Here is a 15816-nt window from a genome sequence, read left to right as displayed (position 1 = left end):
TGTTTGTTATCTGTTAATAGAAGGATAATTGCTACTAGATCAACAAAGTATCAGGTGTTGTTATGATATCAGTCACTTTAAATGACTAGCGAGCATCATGAAGTGTCAGCTGTGTTACCCATTAGACTGGTGCCAGTGTGACTAACAGGCACAAGGGACAAATTACACCTGCTGACTGAAATGTAAACACAAGCTATGATTTTAGCGCCAAGCGTAAATCATGGAGTAAATGGCAGTGTAGAGACTTTAGCTAGTGTGAGATCAGGAGAAATGCATTATCATACATTATCAGTGCGTTGAAGCCGAGTATCAACCGTCCTATCAGCTGCAGCAGCTCATATTTCTACACAGCAACTAAAAGTATGGCCTATATACAGATTATTCAGGTTCCGATCTGAATGAAATCATGTAGACTGTAATCTGGCCTCAAAATAACTGCTATTGAAACAAGTTTTTTCTTGGTCTAATGCACCATTAACAGCTCGAGTGTTACGATCACTACATTTTGAATGGCTTCGGCCGTCACAATAACAGGTTAAGGCCAAATCCTGCCAGAGTGCAGCATGAAAAAGGACAGGAAGTCAAAATCCAGGTGAGACCAGTCTACCAAGAAGGTGAGAGCTAATAAAAAAAAAGGAACCCGTTAAAGCAGACAGACACTATCTCCTTTCATCTGTATAAGGAAGGTAAGTAAAATCCTCTCGTTTTATAATGAAATTATTGAGCAAATTTAAACTAAAACGACTGGACTGGGGTTATATGCCTTTGAAGACCACTGCAGTTCAGTCAACATACAGTTTGTTCCCCGGATTAATGAGGTCACCATGACCTTTGACCAGTAAAATCTCATCAGTTAATCTGTGAGTCGAAGTGAAGCCTGCAGTGAAGAGTTCCCTCACTGTGACTGGAGCAGACACCACCTGACGGTGCAGGTTCAGACACTGACCCTGATTGGTGCAGTTTGCATGCGTCTCGTCGCTGTAGTCCCCGCAGTCATTGTCTCCGTCGCAGGTCCAGTAATCCGGTATGCAGCGGCCGCTGTTGCACTTGAACTGAGCGCTGGAGCAGGAGTGACTACAGCCGGCCTCATCACTGTTGTCCCCACAGTCATTATCTGAAAAACAAACACAGTCAAACAACACCCACGCTCTCACATTACACCACTGCCTCCGAGGGAAACAAATAGTGTATATATCAATTTGCAGGAAAGTAATTACTTTTTTTCACAATTAACCCAGTGACAGTGGCTATGAAATACAAATGAAATAGAATATGAGAGATGAGAGTTCAGATAATGACAGAAACTGCATAGATCACACCATGCACCATGAGGGAATGTACCCAGCTGATACATTAAGCTTGGCAGCAGAGCTTCAGAGGCACTTTAAGGTCCAAATGTTAAAGCGCAAACTAACACATGACTTTCTATCCATATGAAATCTTGCAGTAGTTCATTATAGCTATTAATGACATAAATCTATGTTCTGTTGATAAACTCCTATGATCATTAAACTTGCGTCCAATTAAATCTACTCTGAATTAAATCAAGTTTCCATAATTTAATTGCCAACACAGCAAATTCAATTAGAGGTTTTCCGTGTATTTAGCAGACTGAGTTATGCTTTTCATTTTGTTTCAGACCTGTGTGCAGCAGACTAAATAAATGAATTGCAGCTGTATTGGCCTCAGCGTGTGGCCACGTTCAACTAGCAGGGAAGCAGCACTGATCTCTCACTGGCTCAACTCCTAAAGAGCTACAGGCTCTAGCGTCATGGCCGTTTTGGTGCATGTTGATCTATGCACTAACCGGGCAGGTTTGGACAATGCAACTCATCAGAGCCGTCACCACAATCCTTTTCTGAAAGACAGAATCAACGGAAGACAGCAGAGTGGGCGACGGGCACAACACAACACGGAACAAAACCAGCAAAACACAGAACAACAACGACAACAACAACAACAGCAACAACAACAATAGCAGGAGCATCAACTACAACAACAGCAACAACAGGGGTAGGAGAGAAAAGCTGAACGCACACCAACATACAGGGTGACAATAAAAGAGGAGTGTGTGCCAATATGTGGCTGGTGGCAAAACATGCAGAGAACATGGTGACACGGGGAAGCGAGGGGAGTCTGATGAAGAATACAATGAAGAGCAGGCACTGACCATTATCACAGCGCCAGTTAATGTTGATGCAGCGTCCGTTGTTGCAGGTGAACTGGGTGAGGGGGAAACATGTGGGGTAGGCTGTGGACAGAACGAGAGGTCAGACATGTTGCCGCTTATGCCTCCTAAAATCTGACAATGTCCAAGGACATAAATCATCATACAGCAGAGGCGGCAAAGTACACACATTCTTTACTCAAGAAGTACAGATACAGGTTTACGTCTACATCCTGTCGTATAATGTAACTAAGTATTTGTGTATCTTTACTTCCCACAATTGGTATTTTGCTACTTTCCACTTCTTCCCTACGGCTACTGTAAATCGTGAGGGGAGAAGTTGACCAACCACAGGAGGCGGGTTCATCCGACCGATCGCCACAGTCGTCATCAAGGTCGCACGTCCACGAAAGAGGGATGCAGCGGCCACTGGCACACGAGTACTGATTGGGCGGGCAGGTCCGAGCTAAAATCCAAGACGACACTCACGTCACATGTGAATAAAATGAACGGTCAGATTCTAGCACGGGGGTGTTTGTGGTTGCGTACCCGAGCAGGTGGTGTTAGACTCGTCCTCGTCGTTCCCACAGTCATTGTCGCCGTCGCACAGCCAGCGCAGAGGGATGCAGCGGTTGTTCTTGCACTTAAATCTGTCCGTGGGGCAAGTGTGCTGGTCTGGAAGAGAAGAAGGATGAACCAATCAGACGAGAAGCCATGTGGGGGGGGGGGGGGGGGGGGCGAGGGATGGAAAGGTGAAGGAGTGGAGAGTCGTGACGCTGCGGCAGACATTCTAGCTGCGTTGGACTGGGTTTCTGTTTGTGTCGGGAATGGGAACGTGTCTGTGCTTTGACCACAGACAGACAGAGAGCTTTTCCAGATTCACAGACACAGCCACATTCCTCCTCGCACACAAAACCCCCTCACTGTGTACTCGCATACACACACAATTTGTGCATATAAACACACACACACACACACACACACGCACAGGATTCAGAGTCCGCTCTCTCATTTCATTGTTGGCGTCACCAGGCTGTCAAACTCAGACTGCCAGAGGTCATTTGACTCGGTACCAACAGAAGTATGGAGTTTCTTTTCATTTCTTTATTCAAGGGCGTGCTCTTTCATTTTGAGAGCATTATTTCTTCATTTCACATTCAGGTTTTGAAAAGTGTCTCCTGAAATCCATGCCCTCGCTCTCAGGTAGTTTCTGTTAGCGTCTAAAATCCACTCTGCTCCTGCTCAAATCTGTTTGTGGGAGCTGTTTGGTTTTTCTCTACAAACTTAAGGTCTCGATCTTATTATGTCATGAGTTGGCTGACAGAATATGTTTTATCACAATGGATTCTTCATTTATATTATGGACTTCTGTGTGAAGCACTTTGTAACCTTGTTTGGATAAGTGCTATTCAAATAAAGTTATTATTATAATATGTCTGCACTCAGAGTCCTTCTCCTCGCAGCCAGGCTGTTACTGTGCCCCCGAGAAGCTTCTGCTCTCACATTTCTGCATCTTGATCTTGTAGGTACGTTCACTTTATATGTGTGGGTGTGAAAACCTCTTTGACATCAAAATTTGCTGGTATATCCACTAAACTTAACAAAAAAAGGCTTTACCATTGCCAGAGGGTGGTTAGTCTTTCTTTCCGCCCTTTAACCTCGCTCCCTTGCAGAATAAGCATCTTCACCTGTGTGTCTTGTTTCCATCAAAATGTATCAGAGCCTGAACCAATTCAGTGATTGCTTCTATTACTATTTCAGAAAGAAACCAGTTTATATTGGGTTTTTGACCAGTGGCAAAGGGGCTTTAGAGTGTGGACACCCAGACCAACCAGTCAGATCAGGTCCAGATGGGTCGGGGCCGGTTTTGGAAAAAAACGTTAAATGATATTCTGCTTGATTTGTTAAGTTGCACATGCCAGAAATCTGGAAAAACATTGGACTCAGGTCGGTTCAGACCCAACAAACAGAATGCCTGTCAGGGTTGGGTCAGGCTCGGTTAGTTTTTCTCCTGGGCTTGGTGGGATTGGTGTGTGTGTGTGTGTGTGTGTGTGTGTGTGTGTGTGTGTGTGTGTGTGTTAGTCTGTGTGTATGGAACTCACGGCACAGCTCAGGAGCCTCGTCGCTGTTGTCCAAACAGTCATTGTCTCCGTCACACTTCCAGCGCTCCTGGATGCAGCGGTTGTTCTTGCAGGCAAACTCTCCAGGCTGGCACTGAGGAGGGGGCACGTAGGACGGGTTGGCTGTGGAGGGAGAAGTGGAGGAATAAACCCAATGTGAAAAGCAGGTCACAGAGAGGCTGGTCACAGTCTTTGATTTCAAGACGCTGCAAAGGGAAAGCGGTAACTGCTCTTTTTCCTCGTTTGTGGAAAAGAGCAGAAAACTAGAATACCACGGATAAAGTTGGCCCGCCCATACTCTGATAAACATGAGCTGACCAGCAGCTGCAGGAGATTCAAGACCTACATGGGAACACGTATATATTGTATTGCTAATATATCTTAAGATCCACCTGTCTTTGACTTAAGTGGGGTTAGGCAACATAACAAGAACACCGTTAATACTCTGGACCTCACACAGACTAAGTAACATTATGCTGCTGTTATTGTGGCCTCCTCTGGTGTGTTCACACAGTCACTGTCACACAGCTTGACTCATCTTCTCCACCATACTGGAGATACAACCATGTAAATGTACCTTCATGGGAAAAAACCTTCAGTCCGGCACACTGAAAATAACGTGTATTCATAATTGGCCTTTCTCTCACCTTGTGCATTGTAGAGTTTGAAACTGTGCGTTTCTAGTGCTGTTTTGTTGCAAGTTTAATACCTGTATAAAACACTATATATGTATAAATAATATATAATTTGTTTATCACAACTCATATGGTGTTTTTATTTATCTGAAGCACTTTGTGAATTAGCTCTAGGGCAGATGCTCTGCTAAATGAATTGAATTTCAAACACATCCACCCACAACGCGGTCCTGTTTGTACCTTTGCAGCTGGTGTTGTCGGCTGGGTCTAATATCTGATCTTCTGCACAGGCACACTGTCTTCCCTCGGGTATGGCCAAACACAGACTGCTGCAGCCTCCGTTGTACACCCGACACGCATTAGAGCCTGTGGATTGAACACACATGAATGCACACAGTCGTTTTTTTCCTGACTTTTGAACTCACGTGGATAACTGGTTGAGCAGAAGGCCATTGTCCGTGTGATTCGTCGCCCGTTACCTTGCTGCTGCTGAGCATCGTACATGCGGATCTCAAAGATGGGCGGCCGCTCGTTGCGCAGCAGAGTCGCGGTGCCCGTTGTTGTGTCCAGCTTGTATATGCTGCCGCTGCGGTACTCGTTCCAGAACAGGAAGTGTTTATAGTGGCACAGACCGAAGGCGTGGTTCAGTTCCTGACCTTCGTACACCGTCTGGTTTGATGTGAGGGAAGAGAAGATGTAAAACTGTGATATGATTTCATTTGTTTTGGTTTTCCATCGGTTTATGTGAAAGTGAATTATACTTCACATCTAGCACTGGTGGTGAGCTGCAGTGTAGGTTACTTGAAGCTATAAAAAACGTGTGGAATTCATGATTGACATCTGAGACTGACTTGTGATTGGTCACTAATGCGGCTCCATCACCCAATCATTACTATGACTCTGGCTCCGAATGAGCTTTCGTACCAGATATTTCAGATTCAGTTCTGGACGATGGGAGGACGCGTAGATCTGTCGTACATTTTTATATAAAGTCTATAGTATAAACCAACATTGCACTAACTAAAGTAACAAGTCTCTGAGCAATAGTGTTTTAAAAGATCATAAATCTATGAGGCCCTAAAATAACAGTTTTCAGTGAAATTTAGACTATGAGAGTAAATATTTAGATTTAATATCATTACAGTTTCTGGATTTTAAATATCAAATGTTAGAATCAACACCATGAAACCAGATTTTATTTGACACACGGGCCATTTAAAACAAAACATCATCAGTTTAGCCACAACGAGTGACCAGTAGTCAGAAAAGCCCTCAGACCCTGACTACACTGCGACGGACCACCCACAGTCTTCCTCTGCTTCAAAGCTCATCCGCAGCTGCTCTGAATAATTCCCCGCCCTGACTCCAGCGAGCCGCTCCGTCTCTCGACTGCAGCAGAATGAATCCGAGCGATGGCGGTTACTGACCTTGCGCTCGGTGCTGTTGAGATAGACCATCTCGATGCGGTCGTAGAAGGCGTCCACCCAGTAGAGGATGCCCTGTGGGATGTCCAGGCTCAGGCCGTTGGGCCACAGCACCGTCTTGCTGGTCAGGAACACGTGCCTGTTGGAGCCGTCCATCCACGCCCGCTCGATTTTGCCTCGCTTGCTCTCCTTGGGGTCCTCCTCCCAGTCCGTCCAGTACATCCACCTGAGGAGGCGACAGAGGCACTGATGAGGTGAGTGCACATGTGAGACAGCAAAACCAAAAAAAATGAGAAACCCGGTATTGACAGAGGCGAATCTAAGCTGCCCTAAAGCAATCAACCTTTCTCAGAGCTTCCAGTGAGGCTCCCCTGTGTTTCTCAGTTTCCCAGGCCGAACCAGTGTTTGTCACCAGGTACCTCAGGACGAGTCAATCTTCGCCTGATCTCAGCTCAGCCTGTGAGCACTGCAGCACTGACAAGCCACATTAAGCAAAACTACACACGTCCTCTCCTGTGCGGGAATATGACATTAGAATTAACTTTTCATGTTTCCTTTGCCATCGGCCTCTTCCTCTCCTTTTCTGCAAAGTCCTCCCTCCGCCTCCTCCTGCCTCTTTCCTCTCTCAGCCTGATTGATAGCAGGCATTAGTGCAGGCAAGTGTCTTTCCCTCTGGGATTGTGCGGACACACATCACCCTGTCGCTTGCCATCCACAGAGTGTGTGTTTATGAGCAAGTGTTTTCCGGAGAGAAAGGAGGTCATATCAGAGATATACCTACTTGTTAATAAGCTTGTGGAAATCTACCATTTAATGTGCGGTATGTCTTATCTGCTTGAATAAACAGCGAGTGATAAATGTGGACGAGGGAGATTTTTACATTCCAGGGTCAAAAAACGCAGATAAAAACATTATTAATTATTGTGAAGAGACATCGCAAGTAATACAAGTAATGAAGACCTCTGACTGGAGAGATAAGTGAACCAGAGACAGAAAGAGGGTAAGGAGAGATATGAGTTTGGTGAGAGGCCAGAGCTGCAGGATTATTTCATCGCAGCCAACCCTCACTGTATATTGCACTGCCTCACAGACACACACCATCATCCTTCACTAACCATCTCAACATCACCAGAATTCAAAGTGCTGCCTTAATATTGCATCGTTCTATCCACTTTCCTTCTAGACAGTGAAGAGTTGTTTAATGAGTATTCCTCCTCTTTTTTTTTTGGGGGGGGGGGGGGGGGGGGGGGGACGAATACCCACACCAGACTTCATCGCAGCCTCCATCTATAAGTCGCACTTACCCGTGTAGAGGATCCACAGCGATGGCCCGGGGGTGAGTCATCTTTCCTTCGATGAGGGTTTTGCGTGTCTGTGAAGCCTTTTCCAGCCGAGCCACGCTGATGGTTTTCTTGGGCCCGTCGTCCGTCCAGTACAAGTTGTCGGCCATCCAGTCCACAGCGATGCCCTCGACTGTGTGGATCCCTGAGACACAAACACGGAATGTGAGTGAGAAGTCTTGTTTCTGCAGCACAGACATGAACATCGCTCACTCGAGGCAAAACTGAAATCCACCTTTTTTATAGTTTTAGGTTTAGGCCTTGATCTCATACTGGATCACTGCCCATCGATGCATATATAACCTTTTGAAAACAAGCTTTTATTTCAATGGAAATGAGTGCGGTGCGATGAAACTCTTGATCTAAGTAGTACTTAACATTAAACAGACAAATATGGTTCTGTTAACAAGGGTTTAACCCTGTGAAATAATTATACGCCTGTGGTTGTTTGTTTCCTCTTGTAAACCTGTAAAAAAAAAAAAAACGAATTTACAGCCAAATCCTCAAGTTGTAACTTAAATGCCTCCGTGCATGAGCAGATTCAGTGTCAAACAAAGAGCGGAAAGTCTGAGTCATTGGTTTCACACAGTTTTCTGCCTTGGCTCTGCCGTCACATGATCCTGAAGTCTCTGCACCAACCTTCTTTCATGATAGTGTCTCTCTCCGTCCCGTCAATCTTCTGTCGTCCAATGATGAAGCTGGTGGCGTCGGCAAAGTAAATGAACTCGCTCTCCGAGTGGAAGTCCAGAGCTCGGGGGTTCATCAGGTTTTCTATGGGGATCATGTACTCGTCCGGCACCTTGGCGTTCATGGCCATGCCCCTGATGACCCCCGGGCGACCTTTGCCGTAGACCAGGAAGAGCTCGTGTTCGGGTTCTGCGGCAAAACAAGAAAACATGGGAAATGAGAAAAAGAGACTAACTTAGATCGGCATTTGTCTGGTTGATTGTCTGTTAATTATAAAGTGTTTAGGTTTGACAACGTGACAACATGCAAGCTCAGCAGAAGCCCTAAATGAAAATGAAGTCATTTTCAATGGAGAGGCAGAGGAGTAAAGATCGCCTCTCGTTAAATCAACTGAGTTCTTTTCAAGGACAGTCTCTTCTCCGACGGCGGATCGATATGAGGATATTAATGGTTGACAGAATATTAAAACACTTCTCAGAACAAGCTGAATCAGGAAGACGGCTTTACGCAGAGGTCGGTGGGGAGCTAGAGAGCCAGACTAAGTTATGGTGCAGCTCAGCTACTTTGTTCAGAGCTGTTTTCCAGTCTGCAGCTCAGGGGAGGAGTGCATCCCTCTTACAAACCTCAGCTGCCCCCGGCTTTAGGTCAACGGAGCTGAATATCTGTGGCTGCCAAGTTTATACTTACAGTTGCTCTAGGAAGACGACCACATCCGTTGTGGATGTGCTGAATCGATGAGGACGAACCCCACAGAGCAATCAGGTGATATCGAGTAACCCTGACATGATCCAAATGTGCGTTTGAATCGATTTAGACTGGATGTGAAAATGTATAGTGTCAATATAATGTTTTCAGTGTGTTCCTACTGAAATAACAGGCAAAAATAATGTATTCTTTACTTTGAACCATTTATCGGTTACTTTTCACCACATCTTAGTTTTCAGGTGTTTCATATAAAATTGATTTAGCTAATAAACATGTACTTTAATTGAATTATTTAAACTGTTTATCTATTGATTTTAACTGTCTTCATTTATCAATCTTTTATATTATGCCTCTTCCTTTAGATATGGCTGACAGAATGAATTTGTGTATGAATTTCAAATTACCTAAGCTTCCTCAGTGTCTAAGTGCGTACCACCTGGCCACAACAGAACCACCAGCTTACGTACCGGCACCACTGGTTTGGAGTCGCTGCTTGAATGTTTGAAAGAATCTCTACACGACTGGACTTTCTTTGTAGATGATTTGAAAGAAGATGCTCTGATTTGCTGAACTGAATCATTGATTTTACATTACATTAGAAGTCCTACTCACTTTTACAGGACTTGCCATCGCTGCCCAGACTGAAGCCCGAGCGGCAGCGGCAGGTTCGGGTCTTGTGGCCGTTTCCCAGCAGACAGATGTCAGAGCAGCCTCCGGCCTTCCCATTCTGGTCCACCTCACATGCATGGCTCCGCACTGAACACCAAGAGGGTGGCAAGTGTTAATACATCATTTAGCTGTGCGTGACACACTGAAGTGTGGTTCTGTGTGTGTGTGTGTGTGTGTGTGTGTGTGTGCGTGGCCAACCTGGAGGCTGACGTCTCTGGTGGTAGACGTGCAGCGCTCCTCCCTTGTCCACCCTGGTCACTACTTGGTAGTCTGTGCTGTTGAAGCGATTGACCCTGATCACGCTGGTCTTTGGCTGCATGTTGGCATTGTCTGAGTTGGTGGCGTACAGATAGTTTTCAAACACAGTCAGGCCGTAGAGGTGCTCGATCTGAAAAGGAAAAAAATGGGAGATTAAAGAAAGTTCCACAAAATCACAGTTCATCGATGTGGTCTTTCTTGCGGCTGAAGGATTGATGTCTTTATAACATATTATTACTAATCTGAGTTTGTAACAGTCCAACCACAAATGAGAGTTGTGTCACCGCATGACGGTAAGGCTGTTCTGCCTCTCAAAACAAATATACAAGTACTTTATTCTCTTAGAAGTTAAAGTTTCATGTGCTCTCATAGGGACTGAGTCGCATCAGTGCTGCCTTTGTGTGTTAAATCTTCACTTCAGTTGTGCTCATGTCTGCTCAGAGCGTTTTTCAGTGTTCAACTCTCCCGCAGCATCTTCAGACAGTTTCTTGTCTGATGCTATGTGTTAATATGTGTTTAAACAGTAGCACAGACAAATGTGTCCTGATATATGAAAATAACCAAAACCATTTAGACAAAGCTCAAACACAACGTGAAGCAACATTTAGCCGAGTTGTTTATGTTCTATATCAGGAGACGAGAGACTCTGCTGTATGAAGACGTACTGTTGCCATGGTAACCTGCATTCAAATAAACCATGTGCACTGATGTGGAACCGTGTTTAAACTGTTCACCATAACTCTTCCGGAAGGCTCTTGATATACAATTTCAAAAGCCACTCGCTCAGAAACTGGTGTGTTGCGTGACACAGGTATAAAGTGGTTTTGTGAAGCGACAAAGCGTCCAGAGATCTCACAATAGACACGGACGAACATCATCTGAAAACACAATGAGGAGGACGAGGCCTGTCAGATCTGACTCGGTGTCTCCAGAGCCTGAGGCAGGACTGCGATCTGTCACAGCAGGCTGTAAGGAGCTCAGCGGGTCGTACAGACATACACAGCCAATAAGATACACAGTTATTAACAAAGGCTGGAGGGCAAAGCTCTGTGGAGGTGACGCCGTCAATTAGAATGAGGGTGTGAGGAAACTTGATATGGCTCTGTGTCACCTTTGCACACAGATTTAACAGAGACAAACCAGACCAACGTGAGCCATGAGAAAAAAAGGTATAGATTGGAGCCTGAATGATTTACTGATTGGCTGAATAAAATTGGCCGACATGAGCCTTTCAAAAACATATTATCTGCATTTATTTCTGCTTATATGAAATCTCTTACAGAACAACATTTTTAAGAAAAGATGTGCATTTATAGTTTTTTTACTCAATTAAAGTGATATTTGGTTGTAGTTGGCTTTTCCTTGTTTGTAGGGCCAAACAATTTTCAAATCAGTCGATATCGATAATTATCATGATCAATGTCAAATTATTATTTCTTTTGAGTCACTGATTTTGCTTCTGCTTTTAAAGTTTTCTTAATGGACAGAGAACGACAAACACAATTATGTGTTAAACCTCCTCTCTGTGTAGAATGGAAAAGGATTATATTAATGTATATTGAACCTTTGTTATTGATACTGATGAACATTGACACACGATAATTACAGATTTTCTATTTTATTTTCCGGCCCTAATTATTTATCATAAAGGTTATGGTTAAGTCAAAAACCTGAGTAAACTCAAACAACCCCTGAATCTCCATTTGACTTTAAAAAAGTCAAACTTCAAGTTTCCCCTGCAGCTTATGGAGACCAGTTAGAAGGAGAGACAAATGCTGCAGATAAACCAGCCCGAAAAGCAGCATCATCAATAACCACCCTGCTTTATAACCTCTGCCTGAAGGCCTTACTGATGCCCTATTACAGGTGGACACACACACACAACACACACACACACACACACACACACACACACACACACAGAGCTGTGGAGATATTGGTTTGTGTGTGTGTGTCCTTAGGCTCGTTGAGTAAATAGAAGCCATTACTTCGCCACAGATCACAGTAATAGGTTTAAGAGCCACTGTGCTTCAGCAGCAGCGCAACATTAACAGCCTCGTTATTAGACACTATTCATCAGCAGCTTCAATGAAAAACCAAATGTCGAGCATCTTCCCCCCCCCCCGCTCGTAACTCACCGGCCAAGAGCACATAACAGCAGCTCACAGGAGAAACATAAGGGGCGTTATAGATATATATGGAACTTTACAGCCCAACAGACTGTGATTCAGAGCATTATGAATAGCAGACAGAAGGGCCGTAAATTAAACCCAGATTATCTCCCGGCTGATGGAAGGTGAATTGGTTGGAGTGTGGCGTCTGTGCAGTACAGCTGCGTTCTCACCAGCAGGCCTTGGATGATGGTGTGTCGGTTCTTGCCTTCGTAGTCCACCACCTCGATGTAGTCCAGATAGGCATCGGCCCAGTACACGAGCCTGCTGACGAGGTCCAGCGTGATGCCGTGCGGGAACACGATCTTGCTGTCCACCAGCTTGGTGCGGTTCTGGCCGTCCATGTCACAGCGCTCCACCTTCGGGATCTGACCGTAGTCGGTGAAGAACACCTTCCTGAGGAATCAAAAGGATCAGACCTGAGCCATGATGGATAGTTTGATCCTTTTGTTACAACTGAATGAACACCCGGGTCCCCGACACAAGGAGAACATTATCATTTAGCTTTTCAGGAAGCAAAAGGAGAAAGGTGAGAAAAATCTCTGGCGCCTGACAGCAAGGAAGATTTATGCAATTTCCTTCAAGAAGACGTTCGTATAATTTCTTTAGGTTTGGGTTGTTATGTCCCCCCGATCTTTATTCAAAAGCAGATGAGAAATTCATGGGCATTACTCATCTGCCTTTGCACGCATAAGGAGGAGAGTCAAAGCAGGAGTGCGGAAAATCTGTCCAAGCGACAAGATGTCAGGGTGCTAGTGTAAAACCAAGTGAGCGATCTAAGAACAAGCAATGGTTCTTTGAGTGCAGGTGCAGGATTTTGAGTAAAAGCATTAAATGGATACCTGAGGTGTACAATAGATATCTGAGGTCTCAGATACTAATAGCATTTTCAGGGCCGAGAGTCACATCATGAATATTTGCAGTTTAATATTTATAGACGAGCAACATTCTGAAAAAAAACATTTCCTCTGTAAACCTGCAAAAAAAAACAATCATACTCACAGTAGATATTTGACTACAGATTTTTATAATTGGCTATAAAGCTTGGAAACAACAGTCTCATCACAATCCCAGTAACCAGGAGAGGAAGCCAAACAAGAATATAACAATCCTCCTCTTTGTCTTTGTTTAACTTACTGTGAACACAGAATGTGTGAAAGGTTTGTGTTCACTAATTTAACAGAACTACAAAAGATGATTTTCGCTGTCATGGTGTTATCATTGCCGTTTCTCTCTCCCTCTAATGAAACTGCAGAGTACGACAAAAAAAAACAATATTTATATACAAGAAACAGCCACGTTGAATCCCTCTGACCTTGTTACTGGAAGAACCAATTACAGCAGAGAAAAATTGCCTGGAATGAAAAGGATGCATGTAGCTCAAAGGAAATGTGTGCACACGTTCTCACATTGGAGCAGTCAGGGTTTTTTTCTTTCCTTCACACACACACACACACACACACACACACACACACACACACACACACACACACACACACACACACACACACACACACACACACACACACACACACACACACACACACACACACACACACACACACACACACACACACACACACACACACACACACACACACACACACACACACACACACACACACACACAAGCTTGCCCCATAGATACTGTATACACACACTTTCTGGAATTCAGCTGAAAAGTCTTGTTATAAACAAAGGAGCCAAAAAAAATGTTTACACTCAGGCCCTACACAGTCAGTGTGACACAATGCAAACTGAACATCTGTGCTCAATTACTGCAACGTCAAAACCTCCATTTAGCCCCCCCCGCCTCCTATTCCAATTCCAAAGTTGGGTAACAATGACAGACGACAGGAGTCTGACTTCACTTGTGAAACATTAGTTTGCACGAGGGACTTGGATCTTTATGCATTCAGTTGTGTGTGTGTGTGTGTGTGTGTGTGTGTGTGTGTGTGTGTGTGTGTGTGTGTGTGTGTGTGTGTGTGTGTGTGTGTGTGTGTGTGTGTGATTGTGATTGTGTACGTGTGTCAATAAGTATGCTTTTTAAACTAACCCCATGGTGGGGTCCAGGGCGATGCCTTTAGGGTTGTACAGCTCCTGGTCCAGGAGGGTGACACATGTCTGCCCGTCCTTGTCACACACGAAGATCCTGTCGTCCACGTCATCCACAAAGTAGAAGTTTCCGGTAAGCCAGTCGATGGCCATCTGCTCCACATCTGGATGGAGGAGGTGGGGGTGGGGGAAGAGGGATAAGGAGAGGGGGGTGAGGCATGACACGGGAGGAGCAAGGGGGGGGAGAGCAGAAACAGTGTTTTCAGTACTAGAAATCGATTCATTTGGACTGGAACAGACCTCGAGCGTGTGATGTTGCTTGCTGCAGATGGCTGAGAGGTTTAACTCATCGTCATGTGATGAAGTAAATTAGTCAGCAACACTGTGCAGCAGCTTCCTCAACAGCTTCCACACACACATACACACAGTAAAAACGTTTAGGTTATTCCTGACTGTCAAACGAGATGACAGCCAACTCCAATAAACAAGTGTCCAGGTAATGTGTCTGTCATTCAAAGTGACTCAGACAGACAGAATATGGGACGGGCTGTTTGTTGCTTCGAGTTGTGCGATGTTGCCGTAGCTGAAACTAAGCGATGACGAATGGCCTGTGGTTTCCGAGGCTCAGCTCGCGCCAAGACTAGCCCCCCCCCCCCCCCCCCCCGAAGAAAAATCAAACACCCGGACGCATGCACCTGGTACCGCACAGGCACTTAGTGGAACATAAACAGCCTGCAGAAGTTCAACATAGATAGGGCGGGGAACAAGAACAGTGGAATGCCACTGAACTAACTGCTGGATCTGTTGCAAGACCACATGAGGTTGGTTGGTTGGGGGATCTGAAGGAGGAGAAAAAAATGTGAAACAGAATAACATGAGACATTAATATATCCCTCGCTCTGGTTCTGGTTTTCCCACCTCTTCCTTCCTGTCCTTAAACACCAGCTCAGCCGCACAAGTCTGAGCCAAGGACCAGAGAAAGAAAGCTATTGTGAAGGCTGAAGGAAAGAAGATGGCGGGAGATCATATGTCCAGAATTGTGAATTTTCTTTAACCACAGTCCTTGAATATAATACTGTTTCTACTTGTACTACATGTATCATTAGAGGAAATTATTTTCTTTCTATTCCACGTTATTTACTTTGCATTCTGACATCTTAAAACTCTACAATGAGCAAATACATGATGCTGATGATGCCTGGCCATACATGCATGACTAAACAGAATATTCAACTATCCAGCATTATGTAAAAAGGTAGCAATCAGCTCCATCTTGACCAGCTACAGTTGCTATATTCTTCCATCAGAATATTTAAACTATTGATACTATCATTTTTTCGTAATAACACGATACACCTTCTTTCTGTCCACTAGGGGGCAGTGTCAAGATATACCTTTAAGTTTTTAAGTTGTTGTTAGTAAACATATACAACAGCATATAGCAACATTAGCATTAAATCAAAGTTGTGTTTGAGTCTACATGGAAAAAATAAGTTCATTATAAATTAGTTAATTGATGCCATAAATCTGACGAATGTCATAAATTGCAGCTGAGACTCACGATTGGCCGAGCATGTGTATTGAC

The 15816-nt window shown here is 44.5% G+C and overlaps 1 protein-coding gene across 2 annotated transcripts in view; it reads right to left on the bottom strand.

The window, feature by feature from the left end:
* The window catches only part of LOC133965349 (low-density lipoprotein receptor-related protein 1-like), a 100690-nt gene that overhangs the window by 41317 nt on the left and 43557 nt on the right, over nucleotides 1-15816 (bottom strand). For both annotated transcript variants that reach the window (XM_062399847.1, XM_062399855.1), the window contains exons 7-20: nucleotides 14233-14395; nucleotides 12350-12572; nucleotides 9946-10135; nucleotides 9691-9834; nucleotides 8326-8562; nucleotides 7651-7831; nucleotides 6350-6572; nucleotides 5402-5591; nucleotides 5163-5288; nucleotides 4270-4410; nucleotides 2717-2842; nucleotides 2517-2633; nucleotides 2171-2251; nucleotides 947-1114 (exon numbers count right to left, since the gene is read on the bottom strand). In XM_062399847.1, the coding sequence (XP_062255831.1) occupies nucleotides 947-1114; nucleotides 2171-2251; nucleotides 2517-2633; nucleotides 2717-2842; nucleotides 4270-4410; nucleotides 5163-5288; nucleotides 5402-5591; nucleotides 6350-6572; nucleotides 7651-7831; nucleotides 8326-8562; nucleotides 9691-9834; nucleotides 9946-10135; nucleotides 12350-12572; nucleotides 14233-14395 (2310 nt within the window). The remainder of the gene's footprint in view (nucleotides 1-946; nucleotides 1115-2170; nucleotides 2252-2516; nucleotides 2634-2716; nucleotides 2843-4269; nucleotides 4411-5162; nucleotides 5289-5401; nucleotides 5592-6349; nucleotides 6573-7650; nucleotides 7832-8325; nucleotides 8563-9690; nucleotides 9835-9945; nucleotides 10136-12349; nucleotides 12573-14232; nucleotides 14396-15816) is intronic.

This window comes from Platichthys flesus, chromosome 2 (genome assembly GCF_949316205.1).
Source record: "Platichthys flesus chromosome 2, fPlaFle2.1, whole genome shotgun sequence".
NCBI classification, from domain to species: Eukaryota; Metazoa; Chordata; class Actinopteri; order Pleuronectiformes; family Pleuronectidae; genus Platichthys; species Platichthys flesus.
The sequence above is the reverse complement of the archived record's forward strand: the minus strand, read 5'-3'. Positions and strand labels throughout refer to the sequence as shown.